At 42.1% G+C, this 24,612-nt stretch overlaps 1 protein-coding gene across 2 annotated transcripts in view; it reads right to left on the bottom strand.

The window, feature by feature from the left end:
- The window catches only part of LOC109912035 (RNA-binding protein 7), a 44,768-nt gene that overhangs the window by 3,766 nt on the left and 16,390 nt on the right, over window positions 1–24,612 (bottom strand). The window contains exon 6 of one of the 2 annotated variants that reach the window (XM_048615427.1): window positions 17,295–17,579. The exons of the other annotated variant lie outside the window; for it this stretch is intronic. Within the exon in view, the coding sequence (XP_048471384.1) occupies window position 17,579 (1 nt within the window). The 3' untranslated portion in view covers window positions 17,295–17,578. Of the gene's footprint in view, window positions 1–17,294; window positions 17,580–24,612 lie in introns of those variants that run through there. 2 annotated transcript variants of the gene reach the window in all.

The following is a 24,612-nucleotide window of genomic DNA, read 5'->3' as shown; positions in this document are numbered from 1 at the left end:
CCCTTTTCTGATGAAGGGTCTAGGCCCGAAACGTCAGCCTTTCTGCTCCTATGATGCTGCTTGGCCTGCTGTGTTCATCCAGCCCTGTCAACAGACAAAATTTGTCTGCTTTAGCTTCCCACATGTTGAGAGTGCATGATTGTAGATGTTGTCTTGAACCTGTTCTATTTTACTTCTGGACTCTGTGTGGGAAAGCCAGGAAAACACTTGCTCAAAAATGTTATAGAACTGTTGGAATTTATCTGGCTAGGAAACATGGTTGATGTGGATACAACAATGGTTCTACTTTCAATGAAAGAGTATCAATGGTTGCAATCTTCCCTTAATGTGCTTCAGGCAGTGATTTGTATCTGTGTTTGTTGTCTGTGTTGAGAATGCTGCTCAGAGAGTCATATCTGGTGATGATCATATCCAGCTGATGTCAATTCCTTGATCTTAAATGTCACCAGGTCACCTCATGGCTTGCCTGGCTTGTGCTGAAAGAAGGTGTCAATTGTGCAGAGCTCTATTAACAGAAGTACATTGTCAAATAAGTTTAAGTAACATTATCAGCCATTAAAATAGGGATTATTACCCAAGATATCTGGTAGGTTTGGATCAGGTAGGTACTTAAAGTCTTAAAAGTCAGACTGCCAATACAAACCTACCTGCAACCTAGCTCTGTCTTTAGCTAGCTAAGGTAGGAAAGTGGACAGATGACTAACCCACTTCATGGAGGAATGCTGAATTTAAAATATGATGAATGAAGCTTCAAACCTGATTGCCATTAAGGTTTTCAACTTCAACTGCTATCAATCAGATTTCTTCAATCTCAGGAAATCCAACAGTGACATTCACGCAAGGATTTTAAATCCAGGAGATGAATTTGAATGCATTCACCTTTGCATTAAGCAATCCTTGTAAAACTTTATTTACATCCTGGGGAGGTGATGGCCTAATGGTATTATTGCTGGATTGTTAATCCAGAGACTCAGATAATGTTCTGGGGACTTGGGTTTGAATCCTGCCATGGCAGATGGTGGAATTTGAATTCAATAAAATATCTGGAATTAAGAGTCTAATGATGACCATGAATCCACTGTGAATTGTCAGGAAAAACCCACCTGGTTTGCTAATGCCCTCAAGGGAAGGAAACTGTCATCCTTACCTGGTCTGGCCTACATGTGGCTCCAGACACACAGCAATGTGGTTGACTCTGAACTGCCCTCTGGGTAATTAGGGATAGGCAATAAATGCTGCCTAGCCAGTGACACCTTAATTCTGTTAATGAATTTTTAAAACTCTGACCTTCAGGGAGGGGTGGGTTAGGCAGTTATGCTCTTCCCCTTCATAGAAAACCCCTAAAACTCTGGACTCACTCTTGTGCTTCCAACCTTCTTCCATTCCCAGTCTTCAATGCACTTACACTGAGGCCTCTGATTGCACGTCAGCATTGCCAAGCCTCCAACCACTCCAACTGCATGTCCTCCAGGTCTTCAGTCTCCAGGCCTTAAATTTCCATCCTTGAATCTTTGGGATCATTAGCTAATAATCAACCATTCCTCCCCTCAATCCAGAAGGCAATGACTACCTTCCATTCCTTCATAAATGGGTTTTCTTCCTTCACACCTCCACAGCTGCCTCCTCCCAGCCACACACTTTGTCTTTGTTTCTCCATCTATCTGGAAGCAAACCTGTCAATTAGTGTGTAAAGAAATCCCCACTTCCAGCTTCCCCACAAATTTCTAATCAACCCCCTTCCTGAAGATATAAGTAAATGTATACCGTTGATCTCCATCTCCCAAACACAGTTTTGAATCTACATAAGAAAACTGTGTGAAAAAAATTTGATTTACAATCATATGTGCAAAGGGAAAGTTATTTTGATATTGGATAAAATACAAAAACACAGTCTGCCAAACACTTTTATACAGGATCAACTCTTTTGGTTTAAATTACCTCCTAAAGATGCTTTTAAAAATTAATTCCTGGGATGTAAGCATCGCTGGCTGGACCAGCATTTATTGCTCATCAATTGTTGCCCTTGAGAAAGCGGTAGTGAGTTGTCTTCTTGAGCTGCAGCAATCCATTGGGTGCTTGTACACTCACAATGCCATTAGGAAGGGAATTGCAAGGCTTTGATATGTTAGTGTCCCTGAATTACTAGTTCAATGAAAGAACTGACACCTAAATGCTTCAGGTCTCTTAACGTTTACTTTCCAAGTTCTTTGCTCACACAATGTCTAGAACAAGTCAAGAGAGGCATGTGACCTTGTCTTTCAACCCTAGTAAGCAATATTTTGATGTAAAGCTTTCATGGTTTATTTAGCAGCAGCCCTTATTTAGGGGTTAGATATATTTCAACTTCTGATAGTGCAATGCAAGGGATTACTTCCAATGCTCAGTGACCCACAGAGCAGAGAAAGTGAGTTGTTGATTTGATAAAGGCATTTTGCAAATGTCTTAGACTGATTAACAGAGAACTGAGTAATGAAGTGTTTAATTGCATATATACAATTAATGCAGTTTCCCTTCATGGTCACACAATTGTATACTCGGGGATAGCATGATGTAATAAAGCTTCTTGTTTAAAATAAATCAACTTTTCATTCAGTCCTGTTGAAATCCTCACTGCTTTTGACTTGTTATCCAAAATTCCAGCTGTGTTACTGATAAATTTTAATAGCTTAAGAGTTGATAATAAAAGGTATAGTTTAAAAAAAACTTGGTAAAAGAACTAAGGGCAACATGTGGAAGACAATGAGCAGTTAGGTGCTGTTTGATAAAGTGAAGGACACAGATTGGTCTTCAAAAGGGAACTGAATAAATACTTGAAGGAAAAAAAGCAATTGCAGGCAAATGGGAAAGAATGGAAAAGTATAACCAACTGGATTTCTTAAACCATTCTTCAAAAGCAATAGCACATGTTTGACAGGATGAATGGTATCATTCTCTGTTGTGTTTTTCTATGGTTTTACTATCATTCTTCAGCATTCAATTTTAATACTGACATCATTTTTGGGGCAATTTTTGGGCATTTCACCTCTAAATTCTGGCCAAAAATTAAGATTAATACTTGAATATTTAAATATAGTAATAAAGTATTTTAATCAACTCATCTGCAACATTTTAGTCATCCTCTATGTGCAGCAGTACACAGCATGACACCATATATTACACCAACCTCCTCCATTACAATATTAACCTTACTTACTACCTGAATGCTTAGTAAGTTCACTTATTCAATTATATACTGCCTTACAGATTAACATCTGCTAACAAATTGTAGAAATTCTTGTTTCTTCATATTATATCAAAAGTGCTACAAATTAAACGCAGCTGAAATTTTGGTTAACAAGTCAAAATTGCCAGCAGCGATGACGATTTCAACAGGACTGAATGAAAAGTTGATTTATCTCAGAGGAGAGGACTTATTACATTGTAATCATCACTTTACTCCCAAATATAGAATTGTGTGACCACAAAGGAGAACTGCATTAATTGTGTGTGTGCGCAACTAAACATTTTCCTCCAATTTCCGAGATCTGGCACAGCATAAGTTGATTAAAATTGCTTCTGGCAACATTCCTATTTTAGGTTGCAGACTTGCTCATTGAGCCAGTGTATTTGGTTGTAGACATTTTGTTACCTTGCTAGGTAACATCGTCAGTGAGCCTCCAATGAAGTGTTGATGTTCTGTCCTGCTTGTTAATTATATGCCTCCGTTTGCTGGGGTGGTTACCGTTACTTCCGGTTCTGTCCTTCAGTGGTTTGCATATCGTGTGCAGTTCAATGTGTTTGTTGACAGAGTTCTGGTTGGAATGCCAGGCCTCCAGGAATTCTCTGGCATGTCTCTATTTTGGCTTGTGCTATTATGGATGTGTTGTCCCAGTCAAATTTGTGTCCTTCCTTGTCCATCTGTATTGAGACCGGTGAGAACTAGTTGTGTAGCTTGGTGGCTAGTTGGTGTTCATGTATCCTTATTGTTGTTTTCTTTCAGTTTTGCCTACGCAATGTTTCTCACAGTCCTTGCATAGTATCTTGTATATAACATTAGTTTTATTAGTTGTGGGTATGGTCCTTTATGTTCGTCAGTAGCAGTCTCAGGGTGGTTATGGTTTGTGGGCTACCCTGATACCTAGGGGTCTGAGTAGCCTTGCAGTCATCTCTGGTATGTCTCTGATGTACGGTAGGGTGACTAGTGTGTCTGGCCATGTTTTGTTTTCTTGTTGTGGTCTTTCAGGGAGGTAACAGCGGATTGTGCTTTTTGGGTATCCATTCCTTTTAAAAACTCTGTATAAGTGCTCCTGTTCTGCTTTGCGCAGTTCTGGGTTGCTGCAGTGTGTTGTGGCTCATTTGAATAATTTCCTGAAGCAGCGCCGTTTATGGGTGTTGGGATGGTTGCTGGTGTCATTAAGTATCTGGTCCATATGTGTTGTCTTTCTGTGTAAGCAGTCTGGAGTTCCCCGTTGTTCTTATGTTCCACCATTATGTCCAGGAAGGGTTGTTGTTTTCTTCTTTTTATGAATTTTATTCCGGTGAGGATGTTGTTTATGTGTCGGTGGGTTTCTTCTAGTCTTGTGCATTTGATAATCACGAAGGTGTCATCTACGTAGCGAATGCAGATTTTGGGTTGGATAGTGGGGAGCGCTATCCATTCTAATTTTTGCATTACCGCTTCTGCCATCAGTCCTGATGTTAGGGATCCCATTGGTGTTCTGTTGTTTTGTTTGAACATACGGTCATTGAAGGTGAAGTGGGTTATGAGGCACAGATCCAGCAGTTTCAGGGTGCTGTCCTTGTTGATGCTGACTGTGTCGTGGGGTGCCTGCCTGCTTGATTTGTTCAGCAGTGTGGTAATTATCTCTTTGGCTAGTTCGATGTAAATAGTGCTGCTATGTCAAACAATACCATTATTTCATCCTCTTCTATTCTGGTATCCTCGCTGTTCAGGAATGCTTGGGAGGAGTGGATGGAGTGGGTAAGTGTTGTCAACTAAGTATTTCAGTTTCCGTTGTAGTTCTTTGGCAAGTCTATATGTTGGTGCGCCTGATACCAACAGATGGCGATAGATCGAACACAACAGTTAGGCACAAAAACAAAGTTGCTGGAAAAACTCAGCAGGTCTGTATCACAACAACCTTGAAGAAATTACACAGCTCAGGAGACATCAGCAAGACAGACTATCAAAAAATGAAGCCAGAGGGATCCAACACAGCCCACTTCTATGGACTCTCTAAGGTACACAAGCCAGGGGTCCCCCTCAGACCCATTGCCTTACTACCAGGCACCAAATTAGAGCCTGGAAGCACTCACCTATACTGCAAAACGGATTGTCATGGGCCTGGTATCAGGAATACTTAAGCCCCAAACATTACATCACTGTAGCGTTTCCCTTCCTCCCTCCTCCTCTAACCAAAAAAAAAGGACAGAGAGATGTGCTATTGAAAATTTATTGGTAAAAAGTGAGAAGTAAGGTGTTGACTCAGGAGGCTTCGGTGAGTAGCAGCTGAGCAAAGAATACAGGTAAACTCAAGTAAAGTCCTTTTTGACTTTCCTCTTTAGTCTTAGAGCAGTTGAGACTGTAGTTAGGGTAGTGACATGCTCCTCCTACAGGATGTGGGAGCTCAAGGCAACTCCCATCATCCCTGATGACTACACCTGTGGGAAGTGCACCTAGCTGCAGCTCCTGGGAGACTGTTAGGGAGCTGGAGCTGGACCAGGATGCACTCAGGATCATCCAAGATGCTGAGCCCATCATAGATAAGAGTTTTAGCGAGGTGTTCACACCTAAGGTGCAGGCAGAGAGTAGCTGGGTGACCACCAGGAAAGGCAAAGGGAGTAGACAAGACAGTGTAGGAATCCCCTGTGGCCATTCCTTCAAAAACAAGTATACCGTTTTGCATACTGTTGGAGGGGATGACTGATCAGGGAAAGGAGCAGTAGCCAGGTCAATGGCACTACAACTGGCTCTGGGGCACAGGGGGAAAGGGTAAAGGTAAACAGCACCTTACTGATAGGATGCTCGATAGTTAGGGTGACAGACAGGAGATTCTGTGGCTGCAAATGGGAATCCATGCTGGTGTGTTGCTTCACGTGTGCAAGGATCCAGGATGTCTGAGCAGCTGCAGAACATTCTCAAGGGGGAAGGTGAGCAGCCAGAAGTCATTATGCACATTGGTGCAAATGACGTGAGTTGAAATAGTGATGAGGCCCTGCGAAGTGATTATAGAGAGCTAGGACAAAGGTTAAAAGCCAGAGCCTCAATGGTGGTAATCTCTAGATTACTCCCAGTGCCACGTGCTAGTCACGGTAAGAACAGGAGGATATGGCAGATGAATGTGTGGCTAAAGAATTGGTGCAGGGGGCAGGGATTCAGATTCTTGGATCATTTGGGATCTTTTCTGGGGCAGAGGTGACCTGTTCAAGAGGGATGGGTTGCACCTGAACTGGAGTGGGACCAAAATCCTGGCAGACAGATTTGCTAGTGCTGCAAGGGAGGGTTTAAATTCGATTGGCGGGGTGGGGACAGTGTGGGATCCTAAATGGCAGGGAGGCAAGTGTGAGGCTGGAAGGAGATACAGTAATCAGAAATAGCAAGTTGAAGAGACAGATCAGGCTGGAACAGGACAAGGGAACAAGGAATGCCTGTTGGATTAAATTGCATCTATTTCAATGCAAGAGGGCTCACATGAAAGGGCCATGAACTCAGGGCGTGGATAGGTACATGGTTCTGGAATATTCTAGCCACATTTCTGTAAATGGCTAAGGGACGGACAGGACTAGCAGCTTAATGTGCCAGGGTACAGGTGCTTTAGACAGGACAGAGATGGAGGAAAGAGGGGTGGGGGAGTTGCATTTTTGATTAAGGTTAGTGTCACAGCAGTAGTTCGAGATGAAATAACTAAGGGATCATCCAGTGAGGCTTTGTGGATGGAGTTAAGAAATAAGGGAATGGTGATGTTATTGAGGTTGTACAATAGGCCCCCAAATAGTCAATGGGAATTAGAGGAACAAATATGCAGGGAGATTGGGGAGACTTGCAGGGGAATTAGGGTTGTCACAGTGGGTTTTTAAAAAAATTTCCTAACATAGACTGGGACTGCCATAGTGTTAAGGGTTTAGATGGGGTGGAGCTTGTTAAATGTGTTCAAGAAAGTTTCCTCAAGCAATATATCGAGGGTGCTACTCGAAGGGGCAAAAGTCTTGGGAAATAGGGCAGGACGGGTGACTGAGGTGACAGTGGGGGAGCACTTTAGGACCAGTGGCCCTAGTTCTATTAATTTTAAAATAGTTATGGAGAAGAACAAAACTGGCCCACAGGTTCAAGTCCTAAATTGGGGCAAGGCAAATTTTGATGGAATTAGACAGGAGCCTGCAGGGGTTGGATAGGAGCAGTTTGCTTGCAGGCAAAGGGACTTCTGGCAAGTGGGAGCCCTTTGAAAGAGTGATAGCTTGAGTTCAAGGTCTATATATTCCTGTGAGGGTGAAGGGCAAGGTTGGCAGGCGTTGGGAACCCTGGATAACACGACATATTGAGACTTTGACCAGAAAAAAGAAAGAGGCATAGCTCAGGTACAGGCAGCTGGGATCAAGGGAATCCCTGAAGGAATATAAAGGATACAGGAGTTTACTGAAGAAGGAAATCAGGAAGGCAAAAAGGGGGCACAAGATAGCTTTGGCTGACAAGATTAGGGTGAATCCAAAGAGATTCTTTAAGTATATTAAAGGAACAAGAATAACTAGACAGAGAATAGGGCCCCTCAAGGACCAAAATGGACATGTATGTGTAGAACCACAGGAGATGGGTGAGGTCCTCTGTACATTTCTTCTGTGTTTACCGTGGAGAAAGACATGAAGACTTGGGAGCTTGGCGAAGTTAGTGGTGATATCTTGGATAGTCCACATCACCAGTAGAGGAGGTGCTGGAAGTATTAGAATGTATGAAGGTGGATAAATCTCCTGGTCCTGACCAGATATATCCAAGAAGCCTGCAAGAGGCTAGAGAAGAAATTGCAGGGGCCCTGCCTGATATATTTGCATCATCGTTAGCCACGGTTGAGGTTTCAGAAGCAAATGTTGTGCCCTTATTAAGAAGGGCTGCAAAGAAAATCCTGGGAACTATAGACCAGTAAGCCTATTATCTGCGGTAGGTAAGTTACTTGAGAAGATTGCAGGATAAGATCTATGTTTGGAAAGACAGAGTTTGATTAGTCAGCATGGCTTTGTGCGTGGAAGATCAGGCCTCACAAATTTGTTAGAGTTCTTTGAAGTGACCAGGAATGTTGATGAGGGCAGGTTGATAGATTTCAGTAAGGCCTTTAAGGTTCCACATGGTAGGCTGCTCTGGAATGTTAGATCGCATGGAATCCAGGGAGAGCTGGCAAATTTGATACACAATTGGCTTGATGGTAGGAAGCAGAGAGTAACATTGGAAGACTGTCCAGCTTGTTGATCTGGACACCTGTGACTGGTGCTCAGCCGATTGCTGTTTGTTAGCTAGATCAATGATAAGAATGTACAAGGCATGATTAGTAAGTTTATGGATGACACTAAAATAGACGGTATCGTGGACAGTGAAGAAGGCTATCAGAAATTGCAGCAGGATCTTGATCAGCTGGGGAAGTGGGCGAAGAAATAGCACATGGAATTTAATATAGATAAGTGTGAGGTGTTGCATTTTGGGAAGTCAAATTAAGATAGTTTCATGGTGAATGATAGGGCCTTAAGGAGTGTAGTGGAACACAGGGTCCTTGGAGTTCAGGTGCACACTTCTAAAAGTGGAGTCACAGGTGGACAGGGCAGTGAAGAAAGCTTTTGGCACACTGCCTTCATCAGTCAGGGCACTGAGTATTAAAGTTGGGAAGTTATTTTGCAGTTGTACAGGACATTGGTGAGGCCGCACTTGGAGTATTGTTTTCAGTTTTTGTCACCTTGCTATAGGAAGGATGTTACTAAATTGGAAAGAATGCAGAAGAAATTTACAAGGAAGTTGCCAGGACTCACGAGAATGAGTTATAAGGAGAGGTTGAGCAAACTAGGACCTTTTTCTTTAGAGTGTAGGAGACTGAGGGGTGATCTTGTAGAAGTGTTTAAGATCATGAGAGGCATGGATAGGGTGAATACACTCAGTCTTTTTCCCCGGGTTGGGGATTCAAGGAATAGAGGGCATCAGTTTAAAGGTAAGAAGGGAAAGAATACACGGCAACCTCAGGGGCAACTTTTTTAAAAACAGAGGGTGGTGGTCATATGGAATGAGCTGCCAGGGGAAGTGGTCGAGGCAGGTACATTAACAACATTTGGATGAATACATGGATAGAAAAGGTTTAGAAGGATATGGGCAAGTGCAGAGAAATGGGGTTAGCGTGGATGGACATTTTAGTCGGCATGGACCAGTTTGGGTCGAAGGGCCAATCTCCATGCTGTAGGACCTTATGACTTTTTGACTCTAATTCATTAAGTAACACAGGAAGAATATTCAAAAGCTCGGGATCCTGCTAGCAATTTGTTATTCAGTCGCTCTGTTTGATATTGACTCCATCAAAACAGTCAGCCAGGTGTTGATTGCTAAGAGCATCAACCGTTTGATTCATCTGACTCATGTTCAAATTATATGAAATATTATAAAAAGAGCAGTATAAAAACTGAGATCATGCCTTTAAGCTCACAATATCTTTCTGTCCAACCAAAATATTATAGTTCTATGTCTCTGTTGAATTTTATGACCTCTCTGTAAGGTTAATCTCAATTAATACTAATTGTCCTCAAATTTGTGTTGTAAACCTGTATCCCATTGGGATCAAAAATCAGACAGTCTAAAGCAATATTAAATATTACTAAAAAAAGAGACTTACTAGGTGTCACATCAGCCTGTTGTCTCATAATAACAAGGTAAGGCCTAAATCCAAGTACTATTGGATGTGCAGTAATTCATTTCTAAAGTTAAACAATATTCTTTATTCCACAATATCACTGGCCACATCTCAAAATCAGCATTTTTCAGTTTCCTACAAGAACAGGCAATAGTTTATATTCTCTCTGTGACTGTATTACTGCTCTTTCTTTATGAAGATTTGGTGATAAAATTAGGAAATGCAATGTTTCATGGATTATTCTACAAATAATGATTTTATTCCATATTTTGTCTATGAAATGAGCAAGACAACAACTAATGGGAATTATTATGTATTCAGCGAAAATCATCTGTACTAGGATTAGAGGCATTAAGGTGATGCAGTCATTTCAAGGACTTAGCATGAAACTAATCAGCTTTCTATTAGTATTCAAATTGCATAATGCTAGAATGCAGCGACTTTGGGAATATTGCCAGCTTTTAGTGAACATTCAAGCTGAACCTAGCAAAGATAGTCTTTGTTCAATGTTACAATCTTACCTTCAATTCCCTTATGTGTAATTGCAATTAATGTTATCAGAGGATTAAGAAAGTGTTTGTCTACTTTATTGATAAATATTTAAGCAGGATACTTCAGGAGGATGAAATCTGTTATTGAAGAGCCTGATAATTTAAAGCACCCACTTTGCATTATAGACCATTTATAATACAATTTAAAAACAGATTAGAATTCTTTTAGAGCAAAATGCAGTACGAATATCAATCTAGGATTAATATCAAGAGTTGACAAATTCAAGATATACTGCCAGCTCCATTTCACTGTTTGGTCACAAAAGACATTATTGCATGGAATTCATCCAAGTACAAAAACACAATTTATTGTTAGGGATAATCCATAGATTTCCTTCTAAATGTTCAAAACCCTGAGATTTCCCTCTGCACTGAGTTATGTTTGCTACTCATGACACATGGACTGTCCTGAAATGTTATACAATGGCCCATGCAAGAAATACTTAATATTACAGCACAGAAAAAGGCTATTCAGCCTATCATGCCCAAAACTGTCAAGCACCTATCTACTCTAATCCCATTTCCCAGAACTTTCTCATACATTCACGTATCCATCTAAATTCTTCTGGAATATTATGATGATGCCCACCTCTACCACCCTTTCAGGCAGAGAGTTCCAGATACCCACCACACTCTTGGTAAAAAAGTTTTTCCTTAAGTCCCCTCTAAATCTTCTGTCCTTTACTTTAAACATATGTGTCCTGGTTATTAATTCCTTTACTAATTGGAAAAATTCCTTATTATCCATCCCGTAAATGCCTCTCATATGTTTTAAACTTCAATCAGGTCCCTCCTAGCCTTCCCTGCTCTAAGGAAAACTCCAGCCTAATTAGTCACTCTTTATAATTGAAATGCTCCAGACTGAGCAACATCCTGGAGAATCTCTTGCACATTCTCTAATGCAGTCATGTCCTTCCTGTAGTATGGCAACAAGAACTGCATACTCCAGCTATGGCCAAACTAATATCTTATTCATCTCCATAATAACCACCTCCTTGCTCTTGCATTCAATGCCTCGACCAATAAAGGCAAGTATCCCATAGCCTTCCTTACCTTGCTAAAGCAGCTGGCCCGTTGCTTTCAAGAATCTACGGACACTTGCACCAAGTTCTCTCTAATTCTCTGATCTTCCCAGGATCCTCACATTGTGTATTTCCTCGCCTTGTTGGTCCTCCCAAAATGTATTACCTCATACTCAGAAGGATTAAACTCCATTTGCCACTGTTCAGCCATTCTGACTAGCTGAAATATATCACTCCATTGCCTAAGGATTTCGCCTCATTATTTACCAGATCACTAATTTTGTGTTATCTGTAAACTTACTAATTATGACACCTACATTCATGACGAATACACAGGGACCTAGTACTGAACCCTATGGTACATCATTGGACACAGGTTCCAATCAAAAAACAATTTTTCACCAGCACTGTCTGCCTCCTGCCACTATGCCAATTTTATAAACAATTTGGCAAAATACATAGGATCTTACCTTCTTGACCAGTCTCCTATATGACACCTTGTCAAAAGTCTTACCGAAGTCCATGTGGACAACATCAGCATACTACCCTCATTGACACACTTTGTCACCAAATCCAAGAATTCAATTAAAATCATTGTACTTGATCACCCCACCCCCAATAAAGCTATGCTGACTATCCATGGTTAATCCTTGTTTCTCCATGAGAGGATTAACATTGTTCCTCAGAATGTTTCCAAATGTTTCTAGTATTGCCAGACCTGCTGGTCTTTAGTTCTCTGGTTTATCACTACCATCCTTCTCAAATAATAGCATCACATTAGCTGTTTTCCTCTGGCACCTCTCCTGTGGTCATAAAGTCAATGTTAGGGCTGTTGAACTCTTCTCCCTTGTCTCTCACGATAATCTGGGATGCCTAGGGGTTTATCCAATTTTAAGTCGGCTAAAACCACTGACACCTCCTCTCTCTCAATCTTAATTTGTTCAGTTTTATCACTGTTCCCCTTTCTGATTTCTATACCTACATCATTCTTCTTTATAGTACTGAAAAGTACTCGCTTAAAACCTTAACCATGTCTTCCAGCCATATACACATATTGCCACTTATGTCTTTGTTGTGTATTATTCTTTCCCTGGTTATCCTCTTGCCCCTAATATACTTATAAAACACCTCTTGATTTGATTTATTATTGTCACATGTACTGAAATACAGTGTTGCATGCTAACAAGTCAAATCAAACCCTTACACAAGTACATCAGGGTATTACAACAGAATGCCAAATATAATGTTACAGCTACAAGAGAAGCTGTAGAGAAAGATCAACTCTAACTATATAAGAGGCTGTTCATAAGTCTGATAACAGCAGGAAAGAAGCTGTTCTTAAATCTTTTGGTACGTGTTTTCAAACTTTGTATCTTCTGCCTGATAGAGGGTGGAAGAGAGTTTAAGTGGGGTGGGAGTGGTCTTTGAGGTTGGCTGCTTTCCTGGTGCAGCAGGATGTGTAGACAGTCAATGGTTTGCGTGATAGACTGAGCTGTGTTCACAACTCTCTCGAATTTCTTGCAGTCTTAGGCAGATCAATTTCCAAAGCAAGCTGTGATGCATCCAGGTAGGACGCTTTCTACGGTGCATCAATAAGAATTGGTAAAAGTCCTCGTGGGCATGCCGAATTTCCTTAGCCTTTGGATTTACTTTTACCCACCATAGTTTTTACTTGCCCTCTCATTTATATTTTAAATAAACCTCTGCACTTTTGATACTCCTTTAGGCCTTCTGTTGTTTTGAGCCCTGGGTGTCTGTCATAAGCTTCCCTTTCTTTCTTATTCTTGAAAATGCCATCCCCTATTCCCAATTCCTTCACCTCCACATCCAAGATGAGGCCTTCCACTCCCGGACATCCCAGATGTCCTCGTTTGTCAAGGACTACAATTTCCCCTCCACAGTGGTCAAAAATGCCCTCGACCACATCTCTCGCGTTTCCCGCACCTCAGCCCTCACACCCCCTCCCCGCAATAACAACAAAGACAGAATTCCCCTCGTCCTCACATATCACCCCATCAACCTCAGGTTTCAACATATTATCCTCTGCCACTTCTGCCACCTGCAATCGGAACCCACTACCAAGGACATTTTTCTCTCCCCACCCTTATCTACCTTCCGGAGGTGTGGCTCTCTTGTCCACTCCACACTCCCCACTCCCCACTAGCCCCATCATGCCTGGCACTTTTCACTGCAACCGCAGGAAGTGCTACACCTGCCCCCTCACCCCCACCCCAGGCCCCAAGAAAACCTTCCATATTAAACAGATATTCACCTGCACATCTGCTAATGTGGTATATTATATCTGCTGATCCTGATGTGGCCTCCTGTACATCAGGGAAACCAAGCAGAGACTTGGAGACCGCTTTGTGGAACACCTACACTTGGTTCTTGACAAACGACTACACCTCCCAGTCACGAACCACTTCAACTCCCCCTCCCCACTCCTTGGACGACATGTCCATCCTGGGCCTCCTCCAGTGCCACAACGATGCCACCCGAAAGCTGGAGGATAACACCTCATATTCTGCTTGGGAACCCTGCAGCCCAATGGTCTCAATGTGGACTTCACAAGCTTCAAAATCTCCCCTCCCCCGACCTCATCCCAAGACCAGCCCAGCTCGTCCCCGTCTCCTTGACCTGTCCAAATTTTCTCACACCTATCCGCTCCTCCTACCTCACTGACCAATCCCCATCCCAACTCCCTACCTACACTCACCTTTACTGGCTTCATCCCAGTCTCTTTGACCTGTCCGTCTTCTCTCCACCTATCTGCTCCTCTATCCACCTTCTATCATCGCCTCCCCCGTCTCTATTTATTTCAGAACCCCCTTCCCCTCCCCCATTTCTGAAGAAGGGTCCAGACCCAAAACGTCAGCTTCCTGCTCCTCTGATGCTGCCTGGCCTGCTGTGTTCATCCAGCTCCACACCTTGTTATCTCAGACTTCAGCATCGGCAGTTCCTACTATCTCTAGGTGAATCAGTGAACCAGATGGACTTTTTACAGCAACAGAAGTTTACATGGTCACCATCAGGCTAGCTTTTCCATTGCAAACTTTTGTGTTTAAATTACATCAAATTTCACCATCTGCCATGGCTTGTTATACTGGATTACTAGTCCAGTGATTTTAACACTACATCACCCCCATTCCTCGAGCACTACCCCATCTACTGCAGGGCTTTCTACGGGCTGCCTTTAAAAAGCTCTCCTAGATACATTTTAATAATTCTGCTCTGCCTAAGCCCTTCACATTTCATATATCCCTAACATCCAGGAAGGTGAAATCCTCAAATATTATCCTATTCACTTTACACTTCACTGAGATTTGCCTACATACCTACCCTTTTATCTCTTACTGTCAGGTTGACCGTCTATAGAACATGTTTAATAAATGTGATTGTTCCCTTTCTGTTTTAAAGTTCAATCTCTATTGAGGAACCTTCTAAAACATCATCCCTCCTATTGTAGTAAATGATTCTTTGATCAATATTGCAAAACGATCTCTTCTTTTACACACTCCTCCCTGCCCTGCCTAAAGATTCTATACTCCAGAATATTTGAGCTGCCCTTCCCTCAACCATGTTTCTGTGATAGCAATGATATAAATCCCCATGTGTTAAACCACACTGTCAACTCATCTGCCTTCCTCGTAAGACTCCTTTCATTCAAATAACGCTATCCAGCTTTGCCATTCTCCGTGTGTCATAATGGGACTATACATGCTCTTCCCCACAGTTTTGATAATTCCTCCATATTTGTCTGTGCACCACCTCTCGCTATCCCTCCCCGTGCCAAATTAGTTTAAAGCCCCACCAATTGCAATAACAAACACCCCACAAGGATGTTAGTCTGGTTTCACTTTACAAGAACCCATCAGATTTATTCAGGTCACACCTTCCCCAAAAATGAACCCAGTGATCAGGAATCTAAAGGCCTCCTTCCAACAGCAACTCCTTTGCCACACATTCACACCACTTGCTAAAATGCAAGGTGCTGACATTTCAAAATTTCAAGGCCACTGCTCTGTGCATTGATGTAAAATGTTCCCTGCTGCAAAAGAATAGCCTTTGTTCTCATGTTTTAGTTTTCAAGGTTACAGCACCTGGACTCCTAAACACTGTTCCTAACAAGCCTAATTAAGAGTCATCTTGTTTAATGTTTTATTTCTCATCTCGGAGCTTGAATGGAATTTTACTGTAGTTCAAACATCATTTCATCAACTCCTCATTTGTGGTACATTTTCTGAACCCATTTATTTGTCAGATACTTGTATTTTCAGCCTTGAATTTCCCTTCAGCTTTTTTTATTGCTGTTCATTGTAATAGCTACACAGAAATCATTATAATTTTGCCAAATCATTAATTCTGTTTTAATGTCTAGTTTTAAGAGCATACCATAGATTGTATTTCAGTACTAATGTTTTAACATTACACAATACTACTACATAAATATTTTAGCAATTTTCTCTCTTCCATTGTTTTATTAAGCTCCTAACTAATAATTCAATCTCCACAGGAAACAACTAATACCCTGTATACCACCTCTTAATTACCCCTTTACTCACCGACCTATTGGCAACTGGTCCAACAATGCCGCAGGTTTTAACATTCTTCTTGTGTTTTCAAACGCTTTCAGAGACTCACACTTCTCTTTCTTTGCAATCTCTCTCTTTCAGCCTCGTAACCCTCTAGGATATTTACTGTCTTCCAAGGGTGGCCTCTTGTGCATTTCTAATATTCAATTCTCCACCATTAATAGCCCCTTCTTCCAGCTGTCTGAGCAGTAGAAGCTCCGGTACTTTCTCCTCAAACCTCTCCCTGCTCCTTTTTTGAGACTTTCCTCTGACTCAGTTTAACTCGTGATGCTCTAGTGAAGCATATTGTTTGAAGAAAGAGGATTACCGCATTGAATGGATTATATTAATGCTAGTTGTTATCTCTCATGAAAAGGAATGTTAATTATTTGATTGTGATTGTTATCACAGGCAAGTTTGGTCCTATCCTTTATGTACAGTTTACAGCAGGATCCAATGGCCTGAGCAGCTCAGGTCTGATGACTCAATGGGTAGCATTTTAAATTTTGAGCTAAAGTCCCTGGTTTCAGGTCCCACTCCAGGACTTGCTGTTCACCAAAAACAGCATTTATATCACAGCGAAAGAAAAAACCATTTGGCCCATTGTACTTGTGCTGGCTTCCCAAATGATTATCTCACCCAGTACCATTCTCCTTCGTAACGCTGCACATAGTTATTTTAAAAAGAACAATCCAATTCTCTCTTAACTGCCGCAATTGAACTTGCTGTATGAAAAAGCTTTCTCTTATATCATTTTTACTTCTTTTAGTAATCACTCTAAATCTGTTTCCTCTCATTCTTGACCTGATCACAAGTGGCTTCAAATAGGTTGTTAATTAATGCGCAAACTCCTTCCAGCACTCCACACCATTCTCCAATAGAGGAAAGCATGTGAAGAAATGAACAAAAGCTGGAATAGTAATCAAGAGTGAAGGCCATGCTGATTTATTTTTTGCCCCCTTTGCTTTCAGGTGTTAAGCTAAGATGTGGTGCCTCTCTCTACAAACATACAGATGCGCAGAATTAAATGACTCAGCCTAGGCATATCAGAGCTGAGAAAGAAGCAGAAAAATGCAGAAATTTTTTGTGGAGAGAAAAATAGAGTTAACACTACATGATGGCGGCCTTCTGTCTGAACAGGAAAGAGATCTAGGAATCTGGCACTTGCCGGCTATCTTTTGTTCACTTTTGATTTTAATTCAGATGTTAATGAGAAATTGATTGCAAAGAGCAGGAAATGGCATATGCAATGGTATTCACCAATTATATATCCACTCAACTGTTAGTCCATTAAAATGGTAAGTTTGAAATTCTTTATTAACCACATATTCATTGCAAAGAGTTAAGGTTAGGAATAACTGGGATGCTCATAAAACATGCACTGTATATTAAACAAGCATTCTGATAAAATTTTATGATTCTGCTCCTCAAATCTCCTTCTTATTTTAGATCTGCCTTTAAAAATGTTTGAAAATCATCCAAGAAAGTTATGGCTTCACAGGCAATAAGCATGCAATCCTTTTAGCAAGTGTGTTCTGACATCAAAGATCGGAGTTGTTGAACAGTAAAGATCACGGACATGATCTAGAATATAAAACATGTGAACTTTTGATAAGAGGGAAATAAACATCATAATTTAGGTACAGGTAGATTGTGATCTTTAGCAAAGGATTAAGGTCACATCAAAAGCAATTGTAAAATAAGAAATTCTGGCAACTGTTCCCTTCAGCTCTGCTTACACTAAAATTCATAGAAATAATTATGATTAGGAAGTTTTACCACAGCACAGTTGCAACAGCTACTGCTTGTCTATTAATTCGGTTTCAGAGTAAAATCTTCCAACTGCAACGGTTTTGATAAGAATATGACATCTAGTTCACACTAAAATGGTTATACAAAAGCAAAATAAATGAAACATGAAACAATGAAAATGTTGGAAATCTGGAATAGGAAAAGAAAACTCTGAACATAGCAGATCAAGCAGCATCTGTGGCGAGAAAAATGGAGTCAACATTTCATTTTGATGGCCTTACATCAGATGGCCAGTTTTGAAAAGTGATTTTGGAACTAGAATATTACTTTTTCAAAGAATCGTCAAATCCCTACAGTGCGGAAGCAGGCAACTGGGCTCATCGAGCCCACACCGACCTTCTAAAGAGCATCCCACCAAGACCCACTTCTCAACCCTATCCATGTAACCCTGCATTTCCCATGGCTAATCCACCTAGCCTGTACATCCCTGGATATTATGGGTAATCCGCCTGAACTGCACATGTTTTGACTGTGGGAGGAAACCAGTGCACCTGGTGGAAATCCATGCAAACTCTACACAGTTGCCCAATGCTAGAATTGAACCTGGGTCCTTGACACTGAGGCAGCAGTGCTAACCACTAAGCCACCATGCCACCCTAAAGACTTTTTTGTTTAAAGGTTTGAGAAATTTCTGGTATTATCTCACTACAAAGCCAGTCTTTGGAGGTATATCCAAAGTGCTCGGTGAAGTAAAGGCACAGATCGATTTAAAAAAAAAATTCTGCAACACTTCATGATCTGGTAAATTGTATTCTTTGCCATACGCATATCCTTTCTTTCTTTTGACATCCTCATCAACCTGATGGGTGTCACCAAATTTTGATGACTTACAATGGTTAACTACCTGCCTGAAAGTGAGTCAGTAAATGGATGGACGGGCAAGTGTGTCATCTCCGCACCTAAAGAGTAGTCAGCGGTACTGTCAAGAGGGCTCTCCTTCAGTTGCCTGGAAACATCTTCCCTATACAGGTACCAATCTCCTCTCATTTAAAAACATCCATCTTCCTGATCTCCTTCATGTGCACTCTGCCTGTAGGCAGGTTCTTGGTTCATTGTCTGATCTTGAGTCTTTCTTCATGGCACCTTCTGTCTGTGGTGGTTTGCCATTGCCTTCCATTCTGAGGCAAGACATGGGGACAGGTCCGACATCATCTTCAGCTGGAACAGAATCAAACCCATGCTGTTGGGGCTAATCTAAACCACACACTAACCAATTAAGCTAAGTAGTCATCTTCCTTGCTCTACAATAAGGCAAACAACTGATAACTGTGCTGTAAAGGCTTGTGCAAGAGAAAACTCAGTCCAGTCACCAGCATTGCCATCAGCATTTTACAAAGCCTCTATCCAATCAATGGCCAGCAGTTATAATTAGGTTTGGCAGACTACAGAGAAAACCTATGTTTTTACCTCAAACTAAAGATCACATTGGAACCTAAAGTCCCACATGCCATCAGCAACACTGAAGGGCTGCGGCCAATATGTCAATCCTTCAAAAAAATCATAACTATAGCAACATAACCCAAACTGCTGGTAATTAAACTTGAAGTCCCTTTTTGAACCAGGACCAAAATAGTTGAGCTCTGCACACTTCACCACTCTGCAAGTCTGAAAAGGGCACCATTAAAGACAAGCAAAAACATTTCAAACATTTCCTTTGCATGCAGAGCTCTCAAAACAGCGTTTTCACTTGCACCTTGCGTCTTGAATGCAGATGTTCAAAGATAGAGGTTGCAATTATAAAATAAACTAAGATTGTCAGGATGTATATCAAATTATAGAGATGGGATATGCAATGATATGCATATCAAATTATACAGCAGACACTGACAAGTCCAGTGAAATTTCTCCACGTGAATCCCAATTTCTGGAGGCCTCTAGGACATTAACCTTCTTTTCTACCATCTCAAACCAAATTTGAATCCATACCATTCCCAATATTCAAAAAGTGAAATTTCCCTTCATGAAATATGTCTTTGTTATCATATTGCATTATTTACAACATAGCTGTAGAATTTGATAGGATAGGTTTAATTATTTTGATTTAGTTGTGTGAGTTTCTCTGTTACAGGTGCCATGGTGGATGCCAGTGAATGGCTGATTGCCAATCTTGGGTCACAATTTGAACTGGTGCAATATCAGACGAGTTGCTTTGCACATTAAAAGGTAGAGGAGCCATCTTTTCCTCCGGTCAAAACAGAATAAAGAGTCCGAGAATGGCAACTTTGATCGAGTCCTAAGGCTTTACTGCCAGTCAAAATTAAACTAAAATCTTCACCTCTCACTAATGAGCAACAAATCATGATGCAAGAAAATCCCAAGAAAACTGGTACCTCTTTTTAACAAAACTGCCTTGATGAGATGGCTAGATTAATATCTTGAATCTTTGTGAAGAGTACTCACAAAACTCCATAGATTCCAGACGTAGAAACTCCTGCATAATTGTAAAGGTTATGCACGCCTTCAAGTTCAGCCTCCAACACAGAAGTCACAATGAAATAGCTGAGTTACACTATTATGCACAATGATTTCCTGAGGCTTTTGTGTCACTCTGCTAAAATTATAAGTTGATCACAGGTCTGCAAACCTACCCCTCGAGTCAAGTCAGTGACAGAGGCAAGTTTCCTGAATTTACAATAGTTTCCTTGCTGCAGCCACTCATGTTGAAAAATAATGGCCCAACTGAATACATTTAAATTCATGAACTCAAAATAATGTGTTATTTTAGCTATAAACTATGAAAAAAGCCACTACTTCATTGTTTTATGTCATTTGTACGTTATGTGCACAGCACAGGGACTGAGCATTTACACATCCCATTGATGGAAGATAAAATGCAAAGAATTCTATTTTAGGTCTGCAGCTTATCAGAAATTTGGCCTCAGAATGCATAGAACAATTTGGTTGAACTGTGGATTATGTGGGACCTTATGAAGCAACTCTCTGGTATGATCAGGCCCAATTTTGGCACAGAACAGCATTTCTTTTTTGGAACCACAAAAGGAGAGCAAAACATCAGTTCAAATTCACAACAATTCTCAAGTTTCATATTCTTTCATACATGAGCTACATCAGGAGCAATGAAAGACATTAACGAAGGAAATCCAAGCAAATTAATAAATACAGGATCTTCCTCAGAAACTGTCAAACTGTTGAATACAATATGCTTTTGGCTGTATTTATCATTTAAAAAGTTGAATTTTTCAATCTCCTCTTTAAGGCAATTGAGCTACGTTTCACAAGCTATCTTCATTCAGGATCAAGGTTTCACCTTGTGAATTGTTATTTGAGAATGTTTTCACAAATATCACAAAGGAAGTTCTCCTGGTTATCATCAATACAAAATTATTTGGTGGTCTTGAACTAAAATTATACTTGGTGCGATTCGAAGATTTTGATGGTCAGCACCACCTTCTAGTGGTTGTTTCTAGAAATGCAGCTTATTCTGTTTCCTGTTCTATTTGAAAATACGTTCTTTAACAATAATCTGAAATTGGATTCACCATTCAAAGGTAAACAATCCAACACTGCAATTCTTTTTTCTAAATTTGTGCATAAATGTTTCTATCTTGCATCTCTGGAATATACTGGCAAAAAAAGCAGAAAACAGACAACAGGGTATTACCCAGTTTCAATGAAAATTTATCCAAGTGAAAAATGGGATTACAGTAGTTGGATGATTGTGACCAGCACAATTACTATGAATCAAAGGGACATTTTATGTGCTGCACAAACTTTGACTATGGGATCAACAAAGCCCTGGCTCAAACTTCACTCCACAGAAAGAATGTGAGTAGCCCTCACTCTCTAGTGAAAAGTTCAGCCACATTCACTAAACTTTTAGCTGTTTGAGTTACTTCTAATTAAGCAAATTGTCCCCTCTGTGACCTGGAGGGTAGATTTGCTCATTTTCATCCTATCATCATCTGGTCTGTCAAGTCCATAGCTGGATGAACGTACAGCATCCAGGTTGTAATTTCTAAACCTCCCAAACTAACTAACCTTCAATCATTCCACATCAATGAAGCACAATAGTCACTATCATAGTCATGAGGAACACATGTAGACAGAACATTATGTGTCAGAATGTCCTACAGTACATCACACAAATATCCAAATTGCCTCTTCATAGATGTATCCTCCTCTTACAAATAACTCCTCACAAGTCATTTGACCTCTGTTGTTTGCATAATCTGGGGTGAGAAGTATAAGTGAGATTGCATCACCCTTAAAAAGTTACCTGACTTGTCAGCTACATAGGAGAATGTTCTTCCTCTTCCTGTTATGAAAATAGGACGGCCAAGAAATATTCGGGGGGAGGGATCTAAAGAAATACTTTAAATAGTCATAAGGAAGGACAGATATTTGTAGTCATAAATAAAAAGGAAGGTTTTAGATACCAATTCCAACTGTCCATACTCAAACACTGCTAAACTCCTCCTCCTCCTGGACACCATCCCAAGGTCTCCTACCTTCCCTCGACCTCTTCATCTCCAACTGCCGTCGAGACATCAATCACCTCAACCTCTCCACCCCTCTCACCCACTCCAACCTCTCCCCCACAGAACGTGCAGCCCTCCGCTCCAACCCCAACCTCAGTATAAAATCTGCGGACAAGAGAGGCGCAGTTGTAGTATGGTGCACTGATCTCGACATCGCCGAGGCCGGACACCAGCTCTCTGACAACTCCTCCTACCGCCTCCTTGATCATGACCCCACCCCCGACCACCAAAACATCATCTCCCAGACCATCCACAACCTCATCTCTTCAGGTGACCTCCCACCCACAGCCTCCAACCTCATCGTTCCCCAACCCCGCACCGCCAGTTTCTATCTCCTTCCCAAAATCCACAGACCTGACTGCCCTGATCGACCCATCGTCTCCGCCTGTTCCTGCCCCACCAAACTTATCTCGTCTACATTTTCTCCCCTTTGGTCCAGGAACTCCCCACTTACGTCCGTGACACCACCCACGCCCTCCAACTCCTCCAAAACTTCCAATTCCCTGGTCCCCAACACCTCATCTTTACCATGGACATCCAGTCCCTATACACTTGCATTCCCCAAAGGCCCTCTGCTTCTTCCTGTCCCGCAGGCCCGACCAGTCCCCCTCCACTGACACCCTTATCCGCTTAGCTGAACTCGTCCTCACCCTTAACAACTTCTCCTTCAATTCCTCCCACTTTCAACAAAGGGGGTGGCCATGGGTACCCGCATGGGCCCAAACTATGCCCGCCTCTTTGTAGGATACATAGAACAATCCATCTTCCAAAGCTACACTGGCCCTATTCCCCACCTCTTCCTCCATTACATCAATGACTGTATCAGTGCCGCCTCATGCTCCCATGAGGAGCTCGAACAGTTCATCCACTTCACCAACACCTTCCACCCCAACCTTACGTTCACCTGGAACATCTCTGATAACTCTCTCTCCTTCCTGGACCTCTTGGTTTCCATCTGTGACAACCACCTGGAAACCGATATCCATCTCAAGCCTACCAACTCCCACAGCTACCTAGAATACACCTCCTCTCACCCGCCTTCCTGCAAAAATGCCATCCCCTTTTCCCAATTGCTTCGCCTCCGCCGCATCTGATCCCAAGAGGAGGCATTCCACTCCCGGACATCCCAGATGTCCTCGTTTTTCAAGGACCGCAACTTTCCCTCCACAGTGGTCGAAAACGCCCTCGACCACGTCTCTCGCATTTCCCGCAACTCATCCCTCACACCTCCTCCCTGCAATAACAAAAACAGAATCCCCCTCGTCCTCATGTACCACCCCACCAACCTCCAGATCCAACACATCATCCTCCAGCACTTCCGCCATCTGCAATCTGACCCCATTATCAAAGACATTTTTCCCTCCCCACCCTTATCTGCCTTCCAGAGGGACCACTCTCTGCGTGACTCCCTTGTCCACTCCACACTCCCCACCAGCCCCACCACCCCCGGCACTTATCCCTGCAACCGCAGGAAGTGCTACACCTGCCCCTACACCTCCCCCCTCACCCCCAAAGAAAACCTTCCACATCAAACAGATGTTCATCTGCACATATGCTAATGTGGTATACTGTATCCGCTGTTCCCGATGTGGCCTCCTCTACACTGGGGAAACCAAGCTGAGGCTGGGAGACCGTTTTGTGGAACACCTACGCTTGGTTCGCAACAAACGGCTGCACCTCCCAGTCGTGAACCACTTCAACTCCCCCTCCCACTCCTTGGATGACATGTCCATCCTGGGCCTCCTCCAGTGCCACCCGAAGGTTGCAGGAATAGCACCTCATATTCCGCTTGGGAAACCCGCAGCCCAATGGTATCAACGTGGACTTCACAAGCTTCAAAATCTCCCCTCCCCCGACCACATCCCAAAACCAGCCCAGCTCGTCCCCGCCTCCCTAACCTGTTCGTCCTTCCTCCCACCTATCCACTCCTCCCACCTCAAGCCCCACCCCAACCTCCTACCTACCAGCCTCATCCCACCTCCTTGACCTGTCCATCTTCCCTGGACTGACCTACCCCCTACCCTAACTCCCCACCTACACTCACCTTTACTGGCTCCATCCCCGCCTCTTTGACCTGTCTGTCTCCTCTCCACCTATCTGCTCCTCTATCCATCTTCCATCCACCTCCCCCTCTCTCCCTATTTATTTCAGAATCCCCTTCCCCTCCCCCATTTCTGAAGAAGGGTCCAGACCCAAAACATCAGCATCCCTGCTCCTCTGATGCTGCTTGGCCTGCTGTGTTCATCAGCTCTATGCCTTGTTATCTCATATTTCAGTCTCTTGTGTACTATCTGTGCAAACAAAGG

The sequence above is a fragment of the Rhincodon typus genome, chromosome 32 (assembly GCF_021869965.1).
Source record: "Rhincodon typus isolate 14 chromosome 32, sRhiTyp1.1, whole genome shotgun sequence".
Lineage (NCBI taxonomy): Eukaryota > Metazoa > Chordata > Chondrichthyes > Orectolobiformes > Rhincodontidae > Rhincodon > Rhincodon typus.
This window is presented reverse-complemented; position numbering and strand designations above follow the sequence as displayed.